Source organism: Suncus etruscus, chromosome 4 (assembly GCF_024139225.1).
Source record: "Suncus etruscus isolate mSunEtr1 chromosome 4, mSunEtr1.pri.cur, whole genome shotgun sequence".
Taxonomy (NCBI): domain Eukaryota; kingdom Metazoa; phylum Chordata; class Mammalia; order Eulipotyphla; family Soricidae; genus Suncus; species Suncus etruscus.
Genome location: NC_064851.1, coordinates 118,816,992 through 118,835,517, shown reverse-complemented (window position 1 = coordinate 118,835,517; position 18,526 = coordinate 118,816,992). Strand labels below are relative to the sequence as shown.

The 18,526-nt window shown below is 39.9% G+C and overlaps 1 protein-coding gene across 2 annotated transcripts in view; it reads left to right on the top strand.

Annotated features, from left to right (window-relative positions):
• Positions 1 to 16,857, top strand: part of PALLD (palladin, cytoskeletal associated protein) — a 463,024-nt gene extending 446,167 nt beyond the window's left edge. For both annotated transcript variants that reach the window (XM_049771290.1, XM_049771291.1), the window contains 6 exons: positions 2,331 to 2,425; positions 4,844 to 4,976; positions 11,024 to 11,231; positions 13,588 to 13,753; positions 14,331 to 14,464; positions 15,804 to 16,857. In XM_049771290.1, coding sequence (XP_049627247.1) covers positions 2,331 to 2,425; positions 4,844 to 4,976; positions 11,024 to 11,231; positions 13,588 to 13,753; positions 14,331 to 14,464; positions 15,804 to 15,976 — 909 coding nt within the window. In that variant the 3' untranslated portion in view covers positions 15,977 to 16,857. The remainder of the gene's footprint in view (positions 1 to 2,330; positions 2,426 to 4,843; positions 4,977 to 11,023; positions 11,232 to 13,587; positions 13,754 to 14,330; positions 14,465 to 15,803) is intronic.
• Positions 16,858 to 18,526: the final 1,669 nt, after the last annotated feature.

Genomic DNA, 18,526 nt, shown 5'->3' with positions numbered 1-18,526 from the left:
CATAAAATTACTTTCTGGAACTTCAAAAAAAAAATAGGGAACCACATTTCATATCATTACAACTGAAGGTATTTGTGGACAATGAAATTGATAATTCTTTATATACAAGTTCTAAAAAGAATCATGGATTTTATGTGTTCATTTGTTAAATTTCTACTAAAATGCATCAGTTCGATTATGCTTTTATTGGGGACAGAGTGGAGGGAATTTTAAATAAGCCATGTCTAGATTTTACATTAGCAGTTATATATATGGAAGGTTATATAAAATTGCCAGCTGAAGGAAAGCCTATATTTGCCAAAATCCTAACATAAGTGGATTTATACTCTGTGGCCTTAACTCAAGACAATCAATTCATCTTGCTTAGAAATATTTCCTTTCATAATATGCTACTTTGTGTCTCCTTGGAAATTTTCAGGAAAAAGCAATGTTTTAACAAAGATCTTGAGAACAAATACTGTGAATGGTAGAGGAAGCCACAAATGAATACATATGTTTTCTTTGGGACCACCTCCTTCTATATGAAAAGCCTCATTCTCCTGTCTGTATCCCATTTCTGTGTACCTTTGCCTGCTCTGGGTACATGGAAAGGGCCTAAAGAAATTTCGACTTCATGGGAAGCTGGGAGCCCCACTGACTGAACTCCTGCCCTTCCCTGCTTCCTGCTTCCAGTTCCCTCCTCCAAAGCCCAGTCTCAGTTGGAATTCAGAGTGCAGTCTCTCAAGCACACAGAATACCTCTGTTTCCATGTTCTTCCAGTTTTGGTCACTGGGCATAACATTAGTAGTCAGTGGTAGATTTTACTCTATGTGCCCAAGGGCCGCTCCTCAGTTTGAGCTGAATTTCACCATGTTTCCCATTGCTCTTTTTCCTTTTGGCATCCCAGGCATGCTTATATACATGGTTTTTACCACCACTTGCTCAGTGCACTTCACAGATATGGTTGTTTTATAAACTGGAGGTCAGTGGCATCCCTGAGCTGAGCACGTTTATGAGCCTGTGCTCACCTCACATCTCTATGTCATGTCTTAGTAATTTGTGCAATGTTTCTCTGGCTTATATTTCAAACCTTTTAATAATCCTACTGTTGTGTTTTTTATTTAAAAGATAGTAACCCTATTTATGATGTTTGATGCTACTACTGAATATTTTTTGGAAACCCACCAAGCAAAAACAAATCCACAATATAATATGGCAGATTTCATCTCTTTTTAAGCAGTGTGTGTCTGACTGATCTGTTCCTACTCCTTCCTGCCCCTCGCTCTTCCCTCAGACCTTCCTATTCCTTGAGATACAACACTATGAAGTTAGATCAGAGAATAACCTTACAGGAACTCTCAGTGTTCAAGTGTTCACATGAAAGAAAGAGTCAAGTGCCTCTTATGCAGATCAAAACCTAGAAATGACGAAGCTAACAAGGAAGGCCTGACTAGCACAAATATAGGCCAAACACTGGCTTCTCTGTCCCATTACATAGGCTGTAAATGCAGACAAAGTTTTTGAAGGATATTGAAGTTGCTTTTTCTAGTAGACACATGTACAATAAGAAAGCTAAACAGTTTTCATGGGAATTCATTTAAGTACTGGAGGACTTCCTTATGCCCTCTGCATTCTCTATTTCTTCTCTCAGTTTGCATAACTATAGGCATCCAATATTTAATCAGCAAGTTTAAGAAAAAACAACTTTTCATTACATGTGAAAAAGAACCAAACTTCTTATGATTGTGCCAACTCAAATATGTTCACTTGTTGCAGACATGGTGTCCTAGGCCTGTTACATTCTCCTGTTCATGTCCAGGCATACTTCTTAAGTCATGTTCACTTCATTGTGCTGCTAATCTCTTTTATGGTTTGTGGCATATACCACTAAAATTAATTAAATCTACTACTAAAAAGATCTTGTTTAAGAAAAAATAAATAAAACACCTAAATCAGCTCATTTGATTTTACTTGGAATATGCTATAAGACACTAATGCCTTCCACAAATGTCTTCTACAACTCTCCTACAAGCTCTCATATTAGGCATCCTTATAAATGATAATAAATTCAATAACCACAGTCATTTTTAAGTGCCAGCCTAGATACGGTAAAACTTATTTAATAATTTGGCCAAGTGTGGCCTTGTGACCCAAGTTTTTTAGTTCAAATTGTTCTGAAAGTGTTTACCCTGGGAAAATTTTGTTTCTGCATGGATTTGTGTGGTTATCATTATGGCTGAGTATCTGTTAAGATAGCATGTATTATGGGAAATAGGGCAGAGCCTCTGGTGGTACTTAGTGGCTAGTTGATCTGCAAAGCAAATAATGTCTTTTTTTGATGTCTTCAACAGGGCCGGGTCAGCTGTACCGGACGACTAATGGTACAGGCTGTCAACCAAAGAGGTCGCAGTCCACGCTCGCCCTCAGGCCATCCTCACGCCAGAAGGTATTTCAGACCTTTGAATCGACCTTAGTATTATTTTCTTACTATCAACTCAACACAATTACGATAAAGTATGACTATAGAAGTAACCTTTGTTAAAAGACAGAATGTGGGGCCCGGAGAGATAGCACAGCGGCATTTGCCTTGCAAACAGCCAATCCAGAACCTAAGGTGGTTGGTTCAAATCCCGGTATCCCATATGGTCCCCCATGCCTGCCAGGAGCTATTTCTGAGCAGACAACCAGGAGTAACCCCTGAGCACCACCGGGTGTGACCCAAAAACCAAAAAAAAAAAAAAAAAAAAAAAGAAGACAGAATGTGAATAGAATATTTCAGTGTATCCAGTGCCTGGCTTTTTGATTATTATCATACTTCTTTGCAATTTTGAGAAACAAGTAATTGCTAATATGCACTATGCCCATTTGGATATACCATCACTGGGATGTTTAATAAGGCCTGGTTTCTGTGTCAAGAGATACTCTGCACTTTTAAATCATAGACACATTTGTAAGCAGAGTAGTAACTGACACACATGTACTTTTCTATTAGTAAAACCCAGTTGCTTTGCTAATTTCACTTCGTTAGCCACATACTTCAAAATTAGGTTCTTGCATTTGCAGAGTGAGAGAAGCTTCCAGCAAGATTCAAGGGCCAAGAAGGTCCATACCTTGGGGGAAGGGGACATGAAGTAGTAGGAAGAGTATACTTTAGAATCTGAACTATAACCTTGAGCCAGAATAAATTTACTTTAGGCTATAATTTTCTTTATTTGTTTGTGTGGGCCACACCCAGCCATTCTCAGGGCTTACATCTGACTCTTCACTCAGGGATCACTCCTGGCAGGCTCCAAGAACCATATGGAATGCTAGAGCTCAAACTAGCGTCAGCTGCCTAGGTTTGCAAAGCAAACACCCTACCTGCTATATTATCTCTGTGGCTAGAAGACCATAAGTCTTGTCAGCAAGATTTGTCATATTTTAAACAGCAGATGCTTTCTGTTCCTAGTAAGACCTGAGTTTACTCACGATGCAATGGTCGAAGATAGGCTATTACTCGTCTCTGACTGACTGATTTCATTATTGTCAGCCAGTCAGCCTGTCCCCTTGGGTTCCTATTTAGGCATTTTACAGGCAAGACTTGATTAAATAAACAGGCCACAGATTAAACACCCATAATGAAAAGAGCACACATTAAGCTCAGCTCACAGAGGAAAAACAAGAAAAACAGTAGCAAACAAGGGGTGTGTCTGCAGCTGCTCTATGGTTGGTTCTCCAGAGTAGGGCACTCTGTTCAACTTCCCCAGGTAAACTCTAGTTCCTGAGGATGTGGACTTTTGTGGCACTGTGTGTTCCGAAATCCACAGGCCTGTATCTCTGGCTAGAAAGACAAGAATAGTTAGTAGCAAATCCAGTCGACTAGTGTGTCTTCAATATAGTTGCTTAAGCTTTTCCTTGTGTCATTGTCTCTAAGTAAAATGTTTCTAACTCATCAATTAGATGAGTGTACATGGCAAAACTAGATCTAGATGCTAATAAGTCTTAGCTTATTATACATTCATTTGTTCTATTCTTTTCTAAATATGTTTACACTTCAGGAGATTGCTGATGGAATTTGATGCCTTTAGCTTCTTTAAGCATCTTTAACTACTGAAAAAGGCATAGGCAGTGCCCAAAATCTGTGACATTTTTCACATACTTATTTTTATGCAAAAGAATGCCTTATGGCACACAAACAAATGATGCAAAAGCAAAAAAAAAATCAAAATGTTATTGTTTTCTGGATTAATATAAAAAGGAATTTTTATTAGATATTAAATCTTTACAAAATAGTAACTGGGTTTCCTATAAATTTAAGTGATTGTGGCAAGATATGGCCATTTCTTTCAAGAAAGATTAGAAAAAATAAAGAAATGAATAACAGCTGCCCCTACTCATACAGTTTTGGAAATATTTAGGGGAAAACATTTTTAAAGAATGCTTTATTTATGGGGCCGGGCGGTGGCGCTGGAGGTAAGGTGCCTGCGCTAGCCTAGGACGGATCACGGTTCGATCCCCCGGCGTCCCATATGGTCCCCCAAGAAGCCAGGAGCAACTTCTGAGCGCATAGCCAGGAGTAACCCCTGAGCATCACAGGGTGTGGCCCAAAAACCAAAAAAAAAAAAAAAAAAAGAATGCTTTATTTTTTCCCACTTTTCCTTTGATGATTTATACTAGCTTTAAGGATTAGCATATCTAATCAATTAGTAGAAAAACATTATAAGCTGACAAATAAGATGGGAGTTTGTTTTTATGACTATTTTTTTCATAGCTAAATCTTGGGGCTAAGAATGAGGTAAGGAAATGAAGTTGGTGCCCTGCATACTTTTCTAAGACAACTAAAAGTCTGGCAATAATGACTGCCCATTCTCTCCCTTGTTTTAAGACCTCGTTCTCGATCAAGGGACAGTACGGATGAAAATGAACCCATTCAGGAGCGATTCTTCAGACCCCACTTCCTGCAAGCTCCAGGAGACCTCACAGTTCAGGAAGGCAAACTCTGCAGAATGGACTGCAAAGTAAGTGTCTGGCCTCACCACCAAATCTGTCATTTTCATTTCACTAGAGAAGTTACCTAAAATATAGGAAATTTTTGCAAATGTTTTTCTGCTTAATATATACTAGTGAAATACACTGGATGTTAATATATCATTATAAATCTTTTTATACTTTACATCTTAATATGTTAATAAGTATGCTCTTTACTTAAAACTCCAGAAGAGAGCTGATAGGTTTTATCCCTTCAGGTTTTCTATTTTTTGCAATAATAAGTGTGCTGGCAATTTTTTTAAATTCTTGATTTTTTTCTTTATATAATGTACATCATTTTGTTTGCTATGAACTTAATTTGCCTTTTCCCCTAGTTTTACTTAGATGTCTTTTTTTTTAAACTTTATTATGGCATCATGATTTACAAAGTTATCCATAGCTGGGTTTTAGGAGTACCAGGTACTAACACCAACCCACCACCAGTGTCTCCTTCCCTCCTCAGAGCTCCAAGGCTCCTGCCCACCTCCCCTTACCGAGCCTGCTGCCTTGATAAGATGCCTCTATTTTTTTTTCTTTTGGGGCCACATCCAGCAGTGCTCAGGGATTACTTCTGGCTCTGCACTCAGAAATCACTCCTGACAGGTTCAGGGGACCATATAGGATGTGGGGTTCAAACCTGGGTCAGCAACATGCAAGGCAAATGCCCTATCCACTGTGATATCACCCTGACTCCCAAGATGCCTCTCTTTTTTTAATTAAGGCATTTCTTTCATGATTTAAGAATGTAATACCATCAAATGAAAGCTATTGACTGAGAGTGATATAGATCCTTGTTTTTGCTCTTGATTTTAGAGGGGAAACATTAAATCTTTCAGCCTGAATATCTTATTATTTGTAGATTTGCCTTATAGTGCTTTATTTTATATATATATATGTATATATAAATATATATATGTGTTTATTTATATTTGTTTTATACTCCTCTTTACCAGTCTGTAGAGTTTCCTTTGTTCCCAGCTTTCTTGTAGTTTTTGTCAGTCATTTTAGCAAAGGTTTTCTTTACTTACTAAAATGACCACTTGTGGGCTGGAGAGATAGCACAGCGGTAGGGCATTTAGTCAGTGCAGCTGGCTCAGGATTGACAGTGGTTCGAATTCCGGCATCCCATTTGGTTTCCTCATGCCTGTCAGGAGCAATTTCTGAGCACAGAATCAGGAGTAACCCAGAAGCACAGCTGGGTGTGACCAAAAAAAAATTTTTTATTAAAATGACCACCTGCTTTATTTTCTTCATCCTGTTGATATCCTGAATTACATTATTTTTTTAAATATTTGGGAAATTTTTTCTTCTATGCTCAGGACTTATTAGTCTACAGTTTTCTCTCTTAAAATGCTTTTGTTTGACTTTGGTATAGGAATAAACCTTGGCTCGTATGTAATGCATTTTCATGGTTTAATATTTTTTAAATAAGCTTTGTTAGTTTTCCCTTCTCTTATATTTCCTGGAAATGTTTGTGAAATTGGCCCTATATCTTCCATAAATATTTTGTATGATTCACCATTGAAACCATCTGGATTTGAGGGGTACTCCCCAAATTTGGAAAAAAACTTTTTAAATAAATCAACTTCTAAAATAGAAAAAATAAAATAAAAAAGAAACCTGCTAAAATGCTGATTAAGACATAAGTGATCCTCTTTTTTTTAACACAAATTTTGTGTTCATTGATGTCCTCTTTTTTATTCCATCTTTCTTTTCTTTGTTCATTGTTGCCTCTACACCAATGGCACTGAGGTAGGTAGAGTGGAGGGCTTGATTCAGGGGTCCAAGGAATGAACCCAGGGCCTCACACATGCCTGACATGTACTCTTCCATTTAAATCATATCCTCAGCTCCCATTTTCTGGGTATTTTTTTACTTTTTTATTTTGGGTTTTGGGTTACTGCAGCTATATTTGAGATCATTCCTGGAAGTGCTGGGGAATCTTATGAGATATCAGTGACCCAACCAGGGTCAGCTCCATGCAAAGCAATGCTGCACCCATTCTATTGTTTCTCACACCTCTGCTTTCTAAGAGAAATTGGGGTGTCATCCTTTTGACCTGTTTTCAACAGCTTGGGAAGGAGGCTAGTCTCATTAGTTGTGTGAACTCTGAATTGTATACAAAACTGCCTTACTTCTCAAAGGACCCGGAGGCCAAACTGTCTGAACCACTGCTTTGGATAGTTTTACTTTGGTTCCCTCTGCTGGTTTTCTCTAGGATTGCAGGACACAAATTTACGTTCTTCTGTTTGGAAGTTATTGAAGCTTTGATTTTGATTTTGTGTTTTATTTTTTCCCCAGAAGTAAAATTGAGCTTATAGAAATGCACAAAAAGAATAAATGTATTTTAAACTAATGAATTATAATTATTTTTACAGTTAAAATATACTAGTTGTGTTTCATTGTGTTTTATTCATGAGTATGTTGTTGACTTTAGTCAACAAAAGGAAATCTTATTTAGATAATTAGATGATTTTTTTTTTATTTTTGGGCCACACCTGGTGACACTCAGGGATTACACCTGGATTTGCCCTCATAAATTGCTCCTGGATCGGGGGAACCAAATGGGACGCCAGGGATCAAACCCAGGTCCTTCCTGTGCAGCTGCATGCAAGGCAAACATCCTACCACTATACTATTGCTCCAGCCTCTCATTAGATGATCTTAAGAGGTGAAGACAACTAATTTTGTAAGAAAGGAATTGTGACTCAGGAAAATATTTTTATAATGATACTGAGCTATATAGAAAAGGAAAATTCATGAAGCCTGGGTTTCGCTTTAAAATATTAAAGATTGCATAAAGGAGTAAGTATATGGATAGGTACCTGCCCTTGGGTATATTAGAGATTCAGCACATGAGCTCCACTTTAGGTCATATTTAAGAAAGAGAATATAATAAGTATTTCACCGTACAGAGACCTAACTGAAATAGCTAACTTTAAAAGTAATCTCTGCAGCTAAAGAGAGAATACAGCAGGTGGCATGTTTTGCCTTGCCTGTATCCAACCTGGGATCGATCCCCAGCATCCCTTATAATACCCAGACCAGAATGAGGAGTAATTTTCTGAATGTAGAGCCAGGAGTGACCTCTGAGCATCACTGAGTATGACCCCAAAAGCTTTTTCTAAAAAAGTAATTTCTACTTGTTGATTCACTTTTGCTACTTATTGGACCTGGATATAAATTAAATGAGGAAAATCTTGTCACTGGAACAACAGATGGAATATATACTTAAACCTTTTTTGGGGTAAGGGGGGGTCATTTGAGTAAGTCCATGCCTATAGCATCAGCTAGACTTCACCTAAATAACTCCTCCCATTTTAACCCTTTAGGTACCCAGTACTTGACATTCAGTACCAAACCCTGAGGGAAAATAACTAAATCACACTCATAAAAATAAGAATCCCTTCTCTGGGATTCTTGTCCAAGCCAGCCAGGAAGTTACCGAGACCAGGTTGAGATTTAGGGAAGTAAAAGTATAGTCAGGGCAAAGGGAAATGCCTGATTATCCACTCAATTAAAATAGGGGCACAAGATCAGGCACTTCCTTTGGCTTTCACTTGAGTAAATGGGCCCAGTCTAGGTGCGTGGTAACTGTGTGAACCAAGGGCACTTGGAGTTGTAGGCCCATCTCCTGCCAGGCAGTCTCATATCCTCGGTCAATTCATGGCCCTGATGCTCCAGGTTCTCACCTGGACAAGCAATGCCATCACTTTCCCAAACTTGGGGATGACCTGGTGCCCAGCTTGCAGAAATTTGCTTCGTTCTTGTATCCAGTAATATAAACAGATCTTTTATTCATGTCTTGGGATTATCTAGGCCTTTGTTCTCTCTGATGAAGAGACCTAGTAGATAGTACCAAAGAGCATGATGCCCCAGGGATGAAATTCCATTTGTTCTCTGTTCTGGTTTTGTTGTTTGTTTGTTTGCTATACATGGTGTTGCTCAGAACTTCTCTTTGCAGGTCAGTGCTTAGGGAACTAGAAGGGTTCCAGTGATTGAACCAGATGGTCAGCCTTGTGGCATTCGAGCACTGTACCTATTGTACTGTTTCCATCTGGCTGATTTATGACTGACCTGGTTCTTCAAAATAAAATTTTTTTTTGTTTTTGGGCCATACCCAGTGATGCTCAGGGGTTACTCCTGGCAATGCACTCAGAAATCGCTCCTGACTTGGGGGAGCATATAGGATGCCTGGGGGAATCGAACCACAATCCATCCTAGGCTAGTGCATGCAAGGCAGATAGATGCCTTACGGCTAGCACTACCACTCCGGTCCCTTCAAAAGAAGTTTTTGCATACAACTGATGTATTTTTTGTTTGTTTGTTTGTTTGTTTGTTTTGGGGGGTCACACCTAGCAGCTCTCAGGGGTTACTCCTGGCTCTATGCTCAAAAATCGCTCCTGGCAGGCTCAGGGGAAGATGTATTTTTTTAATACAGAATTTCCCACTTATAAATTGGGGGTGGAGATCTTAAAAAACCTAGTTTGTTTATTTTAATTTGATTGTAATCATTGTGACTTACAAAGTCCTTCATAATTGGGTTTCAGACATACAGTGAATCTAGGGCCAATTCCACCACCAATGTTAGCCCTCCCACCACAAATGTTCCCCAATGTATCCCATACCACCCCTTTGCCCCCCAACCTTTCAATATAGCAGGCCCATTATAAGTTTAGGCTGTTAAAGTTTGGGTCTCTTGATTCCATTGTTGTTGCCTTTGGCTTGGATATTTAGTTCTGTTTTTAATACTACCAATGTCTTGAGATCTCTTGGCCTGTGGTTCCCATTCTTTATATTTATGTTTCTTCTCTTCCATTCAGTTTTATCCTTCTCCTCACTATACTCTGGAGCCAATGATATTTGAGACAACTCCCATTTAGACCATGTGTTTCTTTATGCAGTTATTCTAAATTCCACATATAATTGAAGTCATTGTGTATTTATCCTTCTCTGGCTTACTTAATTTAACATAGTATCTTCTAGTTCCATCCAGGTTGCTGCAAATTGCATGATTGCATTAATCCTTACAACTATGTCATATTGCATTGTGTGTATATATATATATATATACACATATATATGTATATATATACATATATATACACACCACATTTTCATGATCCACACTCATCTGTTGTTGGACATCTATGTTGATTCCAAGTGCTATACTGAATAGTGGTATGCATACATCCTTTTGGATGAATGTTTTTCTGTGCTAGAGATAGATATCCAAAAGAGGGATTCCTGGGTCATATAGCAGCTCAATTTTGAGTTTACTAATAACCATCCATACTGTTTTCCATGGGGGTTGACAGTTAGCATTCCCACCAGCATTGGATGAAAAACCTTTTATTTTTCTAAAGTGTTTTCACTTTCCCCCCCTCAAAATCAAGGCCAAAATCCATAACAAGATGGCACCCAACTCTGCCCTTTCTAGTGCAAGAACTGATGAGCAGCAAAATATGCTTTTATCTGTTTTCCCATTGACAACAACTGTCACAGTCGCAACACTTTTTGTGATGTTTCCATTGTGTTGCTAATTTGTTTTAATAGCTTTCTGGGCAGTTTACATGTTGTTCTTGTAACTTCCTTTCAATGTTTAGAAGCCAGTCATAGCAATGGAGGCTGATGGATGCCATAACTTAAGTCTGGAGAGCACAGAAGTGGCAGCTAAGAATCTGCCATTGTCATTTCCTATGGGTCTCTCTCTCCCTCTCTCTCCCTCTCCCCGCTTTACCTCACCCTCTCTCTGTGTGCCCCATCACCCCCCAGGGTTCTCAGAGGCTGGGTTTACTTTCTAACCCTGAGGTCAAATCACAACAGAGAATGTTCTAATCTCTTTTATTCACTATTCATTCCTTGGCTCCATAAGAAATAAGCAGTGAGACCCGGACTTTTCAGGAAAGATTTTAGGCAAAAGAGTAAATATAAACTGACATCAGCGCCTCCTGATTTACAGTAGAGCATTTACAGGGTTTGATCCGCTATGCTAGAATCTAGGTGGGACACTGACGGCCTTTCCTTCCTGGTTTAGGTCAGTGGATTACCTACACCAGACCTGAGCTGGCAGTTAGATGGGAAGCCGGTGAGGCCTGACAGCGCTCACAAGATGCTGGTGCGTGAAAATGGGGTGCACTCCCTCATCATCGAGCCCGTGCTGTCCCGAGATGCCGGTATCTACACCTGCATCGCCACCAACCGCGCGGGGCAGAACTCCTTCAGTCTGGAGCTGGTGGTTGCAGGTAGGCTCAGCCTGGATCTTCCTTTCTCTCTCTCTCTCTCAGCGTATCGGATTCAGAAAGGTGAACTCATTCTGCCTCATTGGCCAACACAATATATGTCAAACTGCTCACGAAAATATATGATCAGAGCAGCTGATGAAAGCCTATCCGAAGACCTAGCAAATCAAAAACAGGGAGGAGGTAAAGATAGTGCTCCCAGGTAGTCAGTGCTCAGTCTTATCAGCAATTTTTAGGCAGCCAGGTTGGTGTTTCAGTGCAAGGGTTTGATGATAACATAACTGCTTGGGCCCTGCAGTGCCACTGATGCTCAGGCACTAGGCCTCTAGGAGACAACTAGCTGTGTCCAGGAGACTGGGCAGTGCTGGGAATCCAGTCAGGCTGGCAGAACTGTAGCCCAGCCCCTCGAGCTCATTCTTCCACTATTATATATAGTGTCTTCCTTCCATTAGCCTGGCCTAGAGAGAAAGGATTTGGGTCACTTTTCTGGGCCACTGACCTTTTCTCATGTCTGTGATGACCCCAGTGATGATCACAGAGAGAGAGCAACATGAGGTCCAAGAGCTGAGCTGATTGTACAAGAATGAGCTTATGTTTCAATGCATACTTTAAAAGTCACAAAATATTTCAGACATCTATGTCCAAAGACCATGATCAATTTTTTAATTACTTTTGTTAAGTCCCATGAAATTACAAAGTTATCCATGATTGAGTTTCAGACATACATTGTTTCAACACCCACGCCTTCATCAGTGTCTACTTCCTTATACCACCTCCTCCCCATTTCCCTCTTGCCATGAGTGAATGTGTGTGTGTGTGTGTGTGTGTGTGTGTGTGTGTGTGTGTGTGTGTGTTTTACTGTCGTTTCCAGTGCTGTTGCTGATTGGGTTTCATATGTAACACTTTATCACGTTTCAGAATCACCTACTCCTCCCAGTTGGACTCCTCCCTCCACCTTCCTGTCCTAATTTGCTGCCCCCATAGGGGCATGCATCTTACTGAATTCCAATTCTCATGTTCTTTGTTTTCAATGTCTCCAGGAATTATATTTTTTAAAATTCTGCATTATATTTCTTTAAATTCTGCACATTCTGTGCCCAAGACCACAGTCAAATTTGACAAAGATTTACTTTTTTGTTGATCCTCCTATAGGTAAATTCTATAAAAGTGGAGTTATATGAAGTCTTACCCTTAGATAATAAAATGGAATGTATGGATAGGCTGATGTCATTCTCAGGAGTTATACATAGTGAAAACTAATATCTGTGCTTTAGACTTCTCACATTTCTGTCTGCTTCTCACACTCCGGATACTTGATCTTGGCTGGTTCTCACAGCCGCCTTGTCATGCCTCAGTTCTTAGGAGGATGAACTACTCAAGAAACATAGACAAAGCTCTGCATCTCCAACACCCAGCAGTACAATGTTCCAGAGGGTGTATACTACTATCTACATAATTGGTGGGTGAGGAAGGCCAGGGGTGTTTGAAATTTCCTGATCAAATATCTGTCTTCTCCATTTGACTCTCCCTGACTGCTTTTGTTGCCACTCCAGATTGGGGGTGTAGAAGTATAGGGTGGAAGACGTGCACCCCTACATTCTCTGCTGACAATTCCAAAGAAAGCATCCTTCACTGAAATTGTTTCAAGCACAGATCCCAAGAGAACAATTTCCCATTAGGTCATAATATTTTCAGTGCCATTAACCATTCTTTCAGATGCTTTTAGAACAGACAATACAGTCTTGTTTTTAATGGCTTCCTTCAAATAATACAAAGTCGAATATGCACGACGTGAACTTCTCATTGGCAAAGCTGTCTCCCCTACGGGACCCCCAGCTTAGATCCTAAGATGTACCCGTCTTACTTAATGCTCAGAATGAGAAATCTTGGGAAGTGTCAAAACTACTCTGCAGACCTCTGGGAGGGGAGGGGAAGTGGATGCAGTTGAGAAACGTGTCTGCCTGAATGCCACTAGGTGGCGGTAGTAGGTCGGGGCTGGAAGCGCACAAACCCCATCATTAGCGAGGTGCAGCATCCCAGATGCCAGGGATGGCTTAAGAATCTCATTCTACTGCCTGGCACACAAGCAATCTGGGAGCAGATGGCCAGTGCGCTGTGTGGGGCTGTCAGATGTGAATTAATTGAGAAAAATTAATGAGTTGAATGAGGCGTAGCAACCTTTCTTGGTTAAAAAAAAAATGAATAATTTGGAGAGGATGAGCATCTTAAGGACCACCTGAAGTTGAAAAATGGCATCATAAAAAAGACTCTATTTAGGCAATGTTCCAAAACCACTCTTCGTTCTTTGTATGCTCCTTTTGTGTGTCAGTGACAGATCTTTCGTCTTGTGTTTTCTCAGCTAAAGAAGCACACAAGGCACCCGTGTTCGTGGAGAAGCTGCAGAACACGGGTGTGGCCGACGGGTACCCGGTGCGTCTGGAGTGCCGTGTGATGGGTGCACCGCCGCCACAGATCTTCTGGAAGAAAGAAAATGAATCCCTGACTCACAGCACTGACCGAGTGAGGTGCGACTATAGTGACACCCCCTACACCCTCCTGGCTAGAGCTGTCCAAGAGATGTGCTTTTGGTATGCAGAAATAAGTGCAGAGGTGCCAGTTCAACCCCCAGCATCCCCAGCATATGGTCCCCGGAGCATGCTAGAAGTGATTCCTGAGTTCAGGGTCAGGAGTAACACCTGAGCACTCCAGGTGTGGCCCCAAAGCAAAACTAAACAAATAAAATCACATCCCCAAAAGTATGATGACACATTTTGGAGTTGTGGTTTGTTTGGCTTTTTGTTTTGTTTTGAAGTGCCTACCTTCCTATCTGAAAACTAGACTTGTTTGCTTTGGTCATCACCAGTTTTTATACAGACAGACCCTCAAGTGGAAATGAAGTGCACAGATGCATTCAGCCTCTCGACGCCAGCTCTCCGCTCCCATTAGAGTTAATGGGGCCCGCAGCCTCTCTGGAAGAAGTATGAACCTATTAGCTGCTTCTTGCACCATGCTGTTTCTAATGATCTCATTAAAAATGGGGCTTCATGTCCAGAGCCACTTTTTAAAAATTTAGAACGCTAATGACTTGCTCTCTTTCTCCAGCATGCACCAGGATAATCATGGCTACATCTGCCTGCTCATTCAGGGAGCCACAAAGGAAGACGCTGGCTGGTACACGGTGTCGGCCAAGAATGAAGCAGGCATTGTGTCCTGTACAGCCAGGCTGGACGTCTACAGTGAGTGCCACTTCATTGCATTTCAAATGCTTTTGATACTATTTAAAAATTAATTTTTAAAAAAAAAAAGAGGATTCATAGCTAAGGGGTTATCAACCTATTTTAAATTTTAAAAAAAGTCACCAGGACAGAGAGTCCTATTACTTAAATGCAGTCTTATAACACCATCATGTGTCATTTGTCAAATGTTTCATGTTGTCTTTCTCTTTCTGTTTATAGTTTCTCGACATTAATAGTGAACTACACCAGGAGAACAAATACCCAAGTATCATTCAGGAACTTTAATTCTTAGCGAAATGTGCATGTTGAGTTCTCTCTGACATGGTCCAGTCAGCTGTGGCTTCCTTATTCAAGCATCCTTAGGATCTTAACAGTAGGGAAAGACTTAACCACAGGCCTTTCCACATCTTCTGGATACCGTGTTCTGCAAATGACTTTGCCTTTTAACATATCCTCCATAATACAGCCTTCGCAGTGTCTTGATGTGTTCTAAAGGCGTGTAGCATTGTTCCTGGAATGCACAGTTTGGCGCCTTCATGCTTTTCTTGCCTGTGTATCTTGAGCAGCTCAGCAGTAGGCTTGTGTTTCTGGATGTATGTACATGCATCATAGACTTAAAGAAAATCATTTTTATTGGATTCGCAAACTTATACAATAGTGCAAAACTTACTGGCATCTAGAAAACCACTAGAAAAAGCTCAAAGATGACTTTGTTCTGGGTAAAAGCTGTGTGAGATTCTGTAGGAAATGGTGGCCTTGCTCTTCCCAACTGTTCGATTTTAACTGTCTGATTTCCTTTCAGTCATACAGGGATGTTTTAACACCAAACCACCATCACTTTTGTGACCTTTATACTAGAAGATTTTTCTTAAGGGGGTATGGGTGAAAAATAATGTCTATTTCCAATAGTTCCTTCCCTTCTTAATACTTGCTGTGAACAGCACTTTGTCTTTTTAATTCTTGAACTCTGAGAGGCCCATTACCCTTATCAATAGTAAATCTGAAATACTGGTGTGAAATGCAAAACTCTTCTTAAATTGTAGAATTGCTGCTATAATCGTGGTGCATCTTTCACAATGATGTGCCTGGAATATAGGAAAAGACATTCTGTGTTTATGTGAAATATCTCAAGTCTTTATCATTGCATCTTGGCTTTAAACGTCTTAATTTTAAGCCTGAGGAGACAACACAGCAAGCAAGGCATTTGCCTAGTATGCTGGTGACCCAGGTTTTCTCCCCAGTAATACATATGGTTCCCAGAGTCAGGAGTAAGCTCTCAGCAATGCCAGGTGAGGCCCAGTTTAAATGTTTTAAACTTTTTTTTCCTTTTCTTTTACAGCCCAATGGCATCAGCAGCCACAAAACACTAAGCCCAAAAAAGTCCGGCCCTCGGCTAGCCGCTATGCAGCACTTTCGGACCAGGGACTAGACATCAAAGCAGCTTTCCAACCGGATGCCAATGCATCCCACCTGACCCTGAATAGTGGCTTGGTGGAAAGTGAGGACCTGTAACCCCACAGTCGTGTGAAAGCTCAAATGCTGAAACAAGCAGTGCCTTGACCAACTTTTATTCCTTTGTCACATTATGTAATGAGCAAACACACACTTTTGGCTGTAGGGGGAAGAAAAATACCCACATAATCATTGCCTTACTTGGGATTCCAAGCTTAGAAGTGAAGTAGGTGATTAAAACAATGTACACACTGCACAGAAAACTCACCATCATCCAATGTACAGCTTTTGGAATTGCTATGATGGAAAAAGGTCTGAAAGGCCAAAATGCTGTCAAGGAAAGCAGTTGTTTAAAGATAAGCGCAATTTTGATTCTCCCAAGTGCCTCTCAACCATAGCTCTAGGTGCTGCATCCCATGATGCTGTGGAATGCATAACTTGAGTGATTGCAACCACAATTAATACATAGATATCTTTAGTGGCAGCATGCAGACAGCTACCATGAACCAAGTGCAATATGTCAGGGGGACATGAAGGTGGAGATGACAGAGAAATCCAAGCAAACGTCTTGTCTTTGCAAACTGTGTTCATCTGAAACCAGAAGGAATTACTTGCCTTCAATGTCACACACATCAAGTTTTCTAACCAGGTTAGTAGTAACTTAGTTCTTGACCTTTTTTATTTTTACGTGCAGTGAGTGGTCTCTCTTCATTCTACCTTAGTAGGAAGCTTACTTCCATCCCACATTAAAAGGCTAATTCAAATATAATATAAAGAACTGAGAATAAAGCAGTTCTTTTTTTCTCATCTTACAGTCTATCCCAGGAAAGGTTTCCAAACCACCCATATGACCGAGGCATAGAATTGGGAGGAAAGGGAATTGGTAGGGAAGGGAATGAAGGAAATGAACACTGAGAATACATTCATTTAGTTGGGGCAGGATTCAGGGGAACAATCAGGCTTTTCTTTGGTTTTCTTCAAACATGAAACAATAAATCAGTGAAAAGCACTGGCATTCAGAGGCTGGGGGTTTCCAAGGGGCTGGTGGGAAATTTGGTGCAAGCACACATACTATGGACATTTCAGTGCATCTTGAAGTCTGTGTCATAGCTGAAGAGTTTAGGTGTGTAGAGCAAGTTGAAAATGGACTGAGACTGCAAGATTGGCTTAAATGAGCAATCGCCTGTAGGATTTTGTTTACCTGAGGAAAATGGAGGCTTAGAGAAGACAAAAACAGATTTGTGGCATAACATTCTTTTTTTTTTTTTTTTTTTTAATCTTTTCACCAAGATTTGGTGAATGGGAAATACTAGTTTTACTCTCATGCTGCCGTCAAATTTGCCAATACATGGTGCTGGGTTCCAAGTAGTTTGTAAAGGCATCAGTAAAGATGGGTTGTTTTGTTATTGTTGTTGTTGTTGTTGTTGTTTAAATGCGTATGATTCTGCATCAACTAGATGGAATTGATGCTGACCAGACTTGACAGTTTTAAGTCGGAACCAACAATTTTTTTTAAAAGAAAAGAAATAATTTGGCCTACTATTATAAAACATGAGGCTTTCAATGGTACTTTGCTATGAAAAGAAAATACTGTATTTCTTTTTCAAAACACATATATCTTTCACTATTTATAATAAAATTGCTGCAGAACTCTTAGCTCAGTTACTCAATTCAATATGTAGTGTTTTTTAAAATAATTTTATATCTGTGTACCACCCCATATATTTCATATTACTGCTTCACATGTACAGCTTTCTACTTCTTTGTAAGAACACCAACTGACCAGGTTTGAAATGATTAATAACTTGTGCACCAAATGGCAGATATTCTACGCTGAGTGGTCCAGGTTTCTTTACCACATTTACATGCATTGCTAATATGGGATTTTAGATACCAAGCAAAGTCTCTCATGAACCTATCTAGAGCGTAGAAATATGATGGGCATCGTCATATCTTGCCAAATTTCTCTGAATGTGACTTTTTTTTTTTGCTAACTTGCTGGGTTTGGGATTAAGTAGCATTATTTTTGCCACCTTTTATGTTGTATTTATAAAAAACAAAAACAAAAACAAAATACTGTCATTACTATTTTGGATTGTTGTGCTGGTGTAATGTGGTTTTAACCTCAATAAATATTTAACAAAGAATAGTTACAGTTGCGTGAAGCCAAACATTCTGTTTCTTTTTGCCATTCTATGTAGTAAGCATCAACTTAGAGGTTTCCATAAACACTCACTCCTTAGCTTGAGGGTTTTTATAGGCACATAGAGCTGGATTCTCTGCTCAGCATCTCCCAGCACTACCATGTGTGTCTATTGGATGCTCATTTGGAACTTGGAATTCTGGAACTTGAAATTCTCTTCCAAGTTCAAGTAGCTGTGCCAAAATTTAGGGTTTGTATTTTTTACAGTTCCTAAAAGAAGAATTAGAGACCAGCTCAGTGCAGAAATTACCTATATTCCCCCCTATACATTCCCCCTCTCTGCCCTCAAAGCCAGTGATGAGCACCTCTAGGAGGTAAATTTCTCCCAAGTCTTCCATCTCTTGTAAACTAGGACTCTTTTAAGGGAAGATCTAAAGAGGTCAGGTCTACCTACCAAGATCAACTAA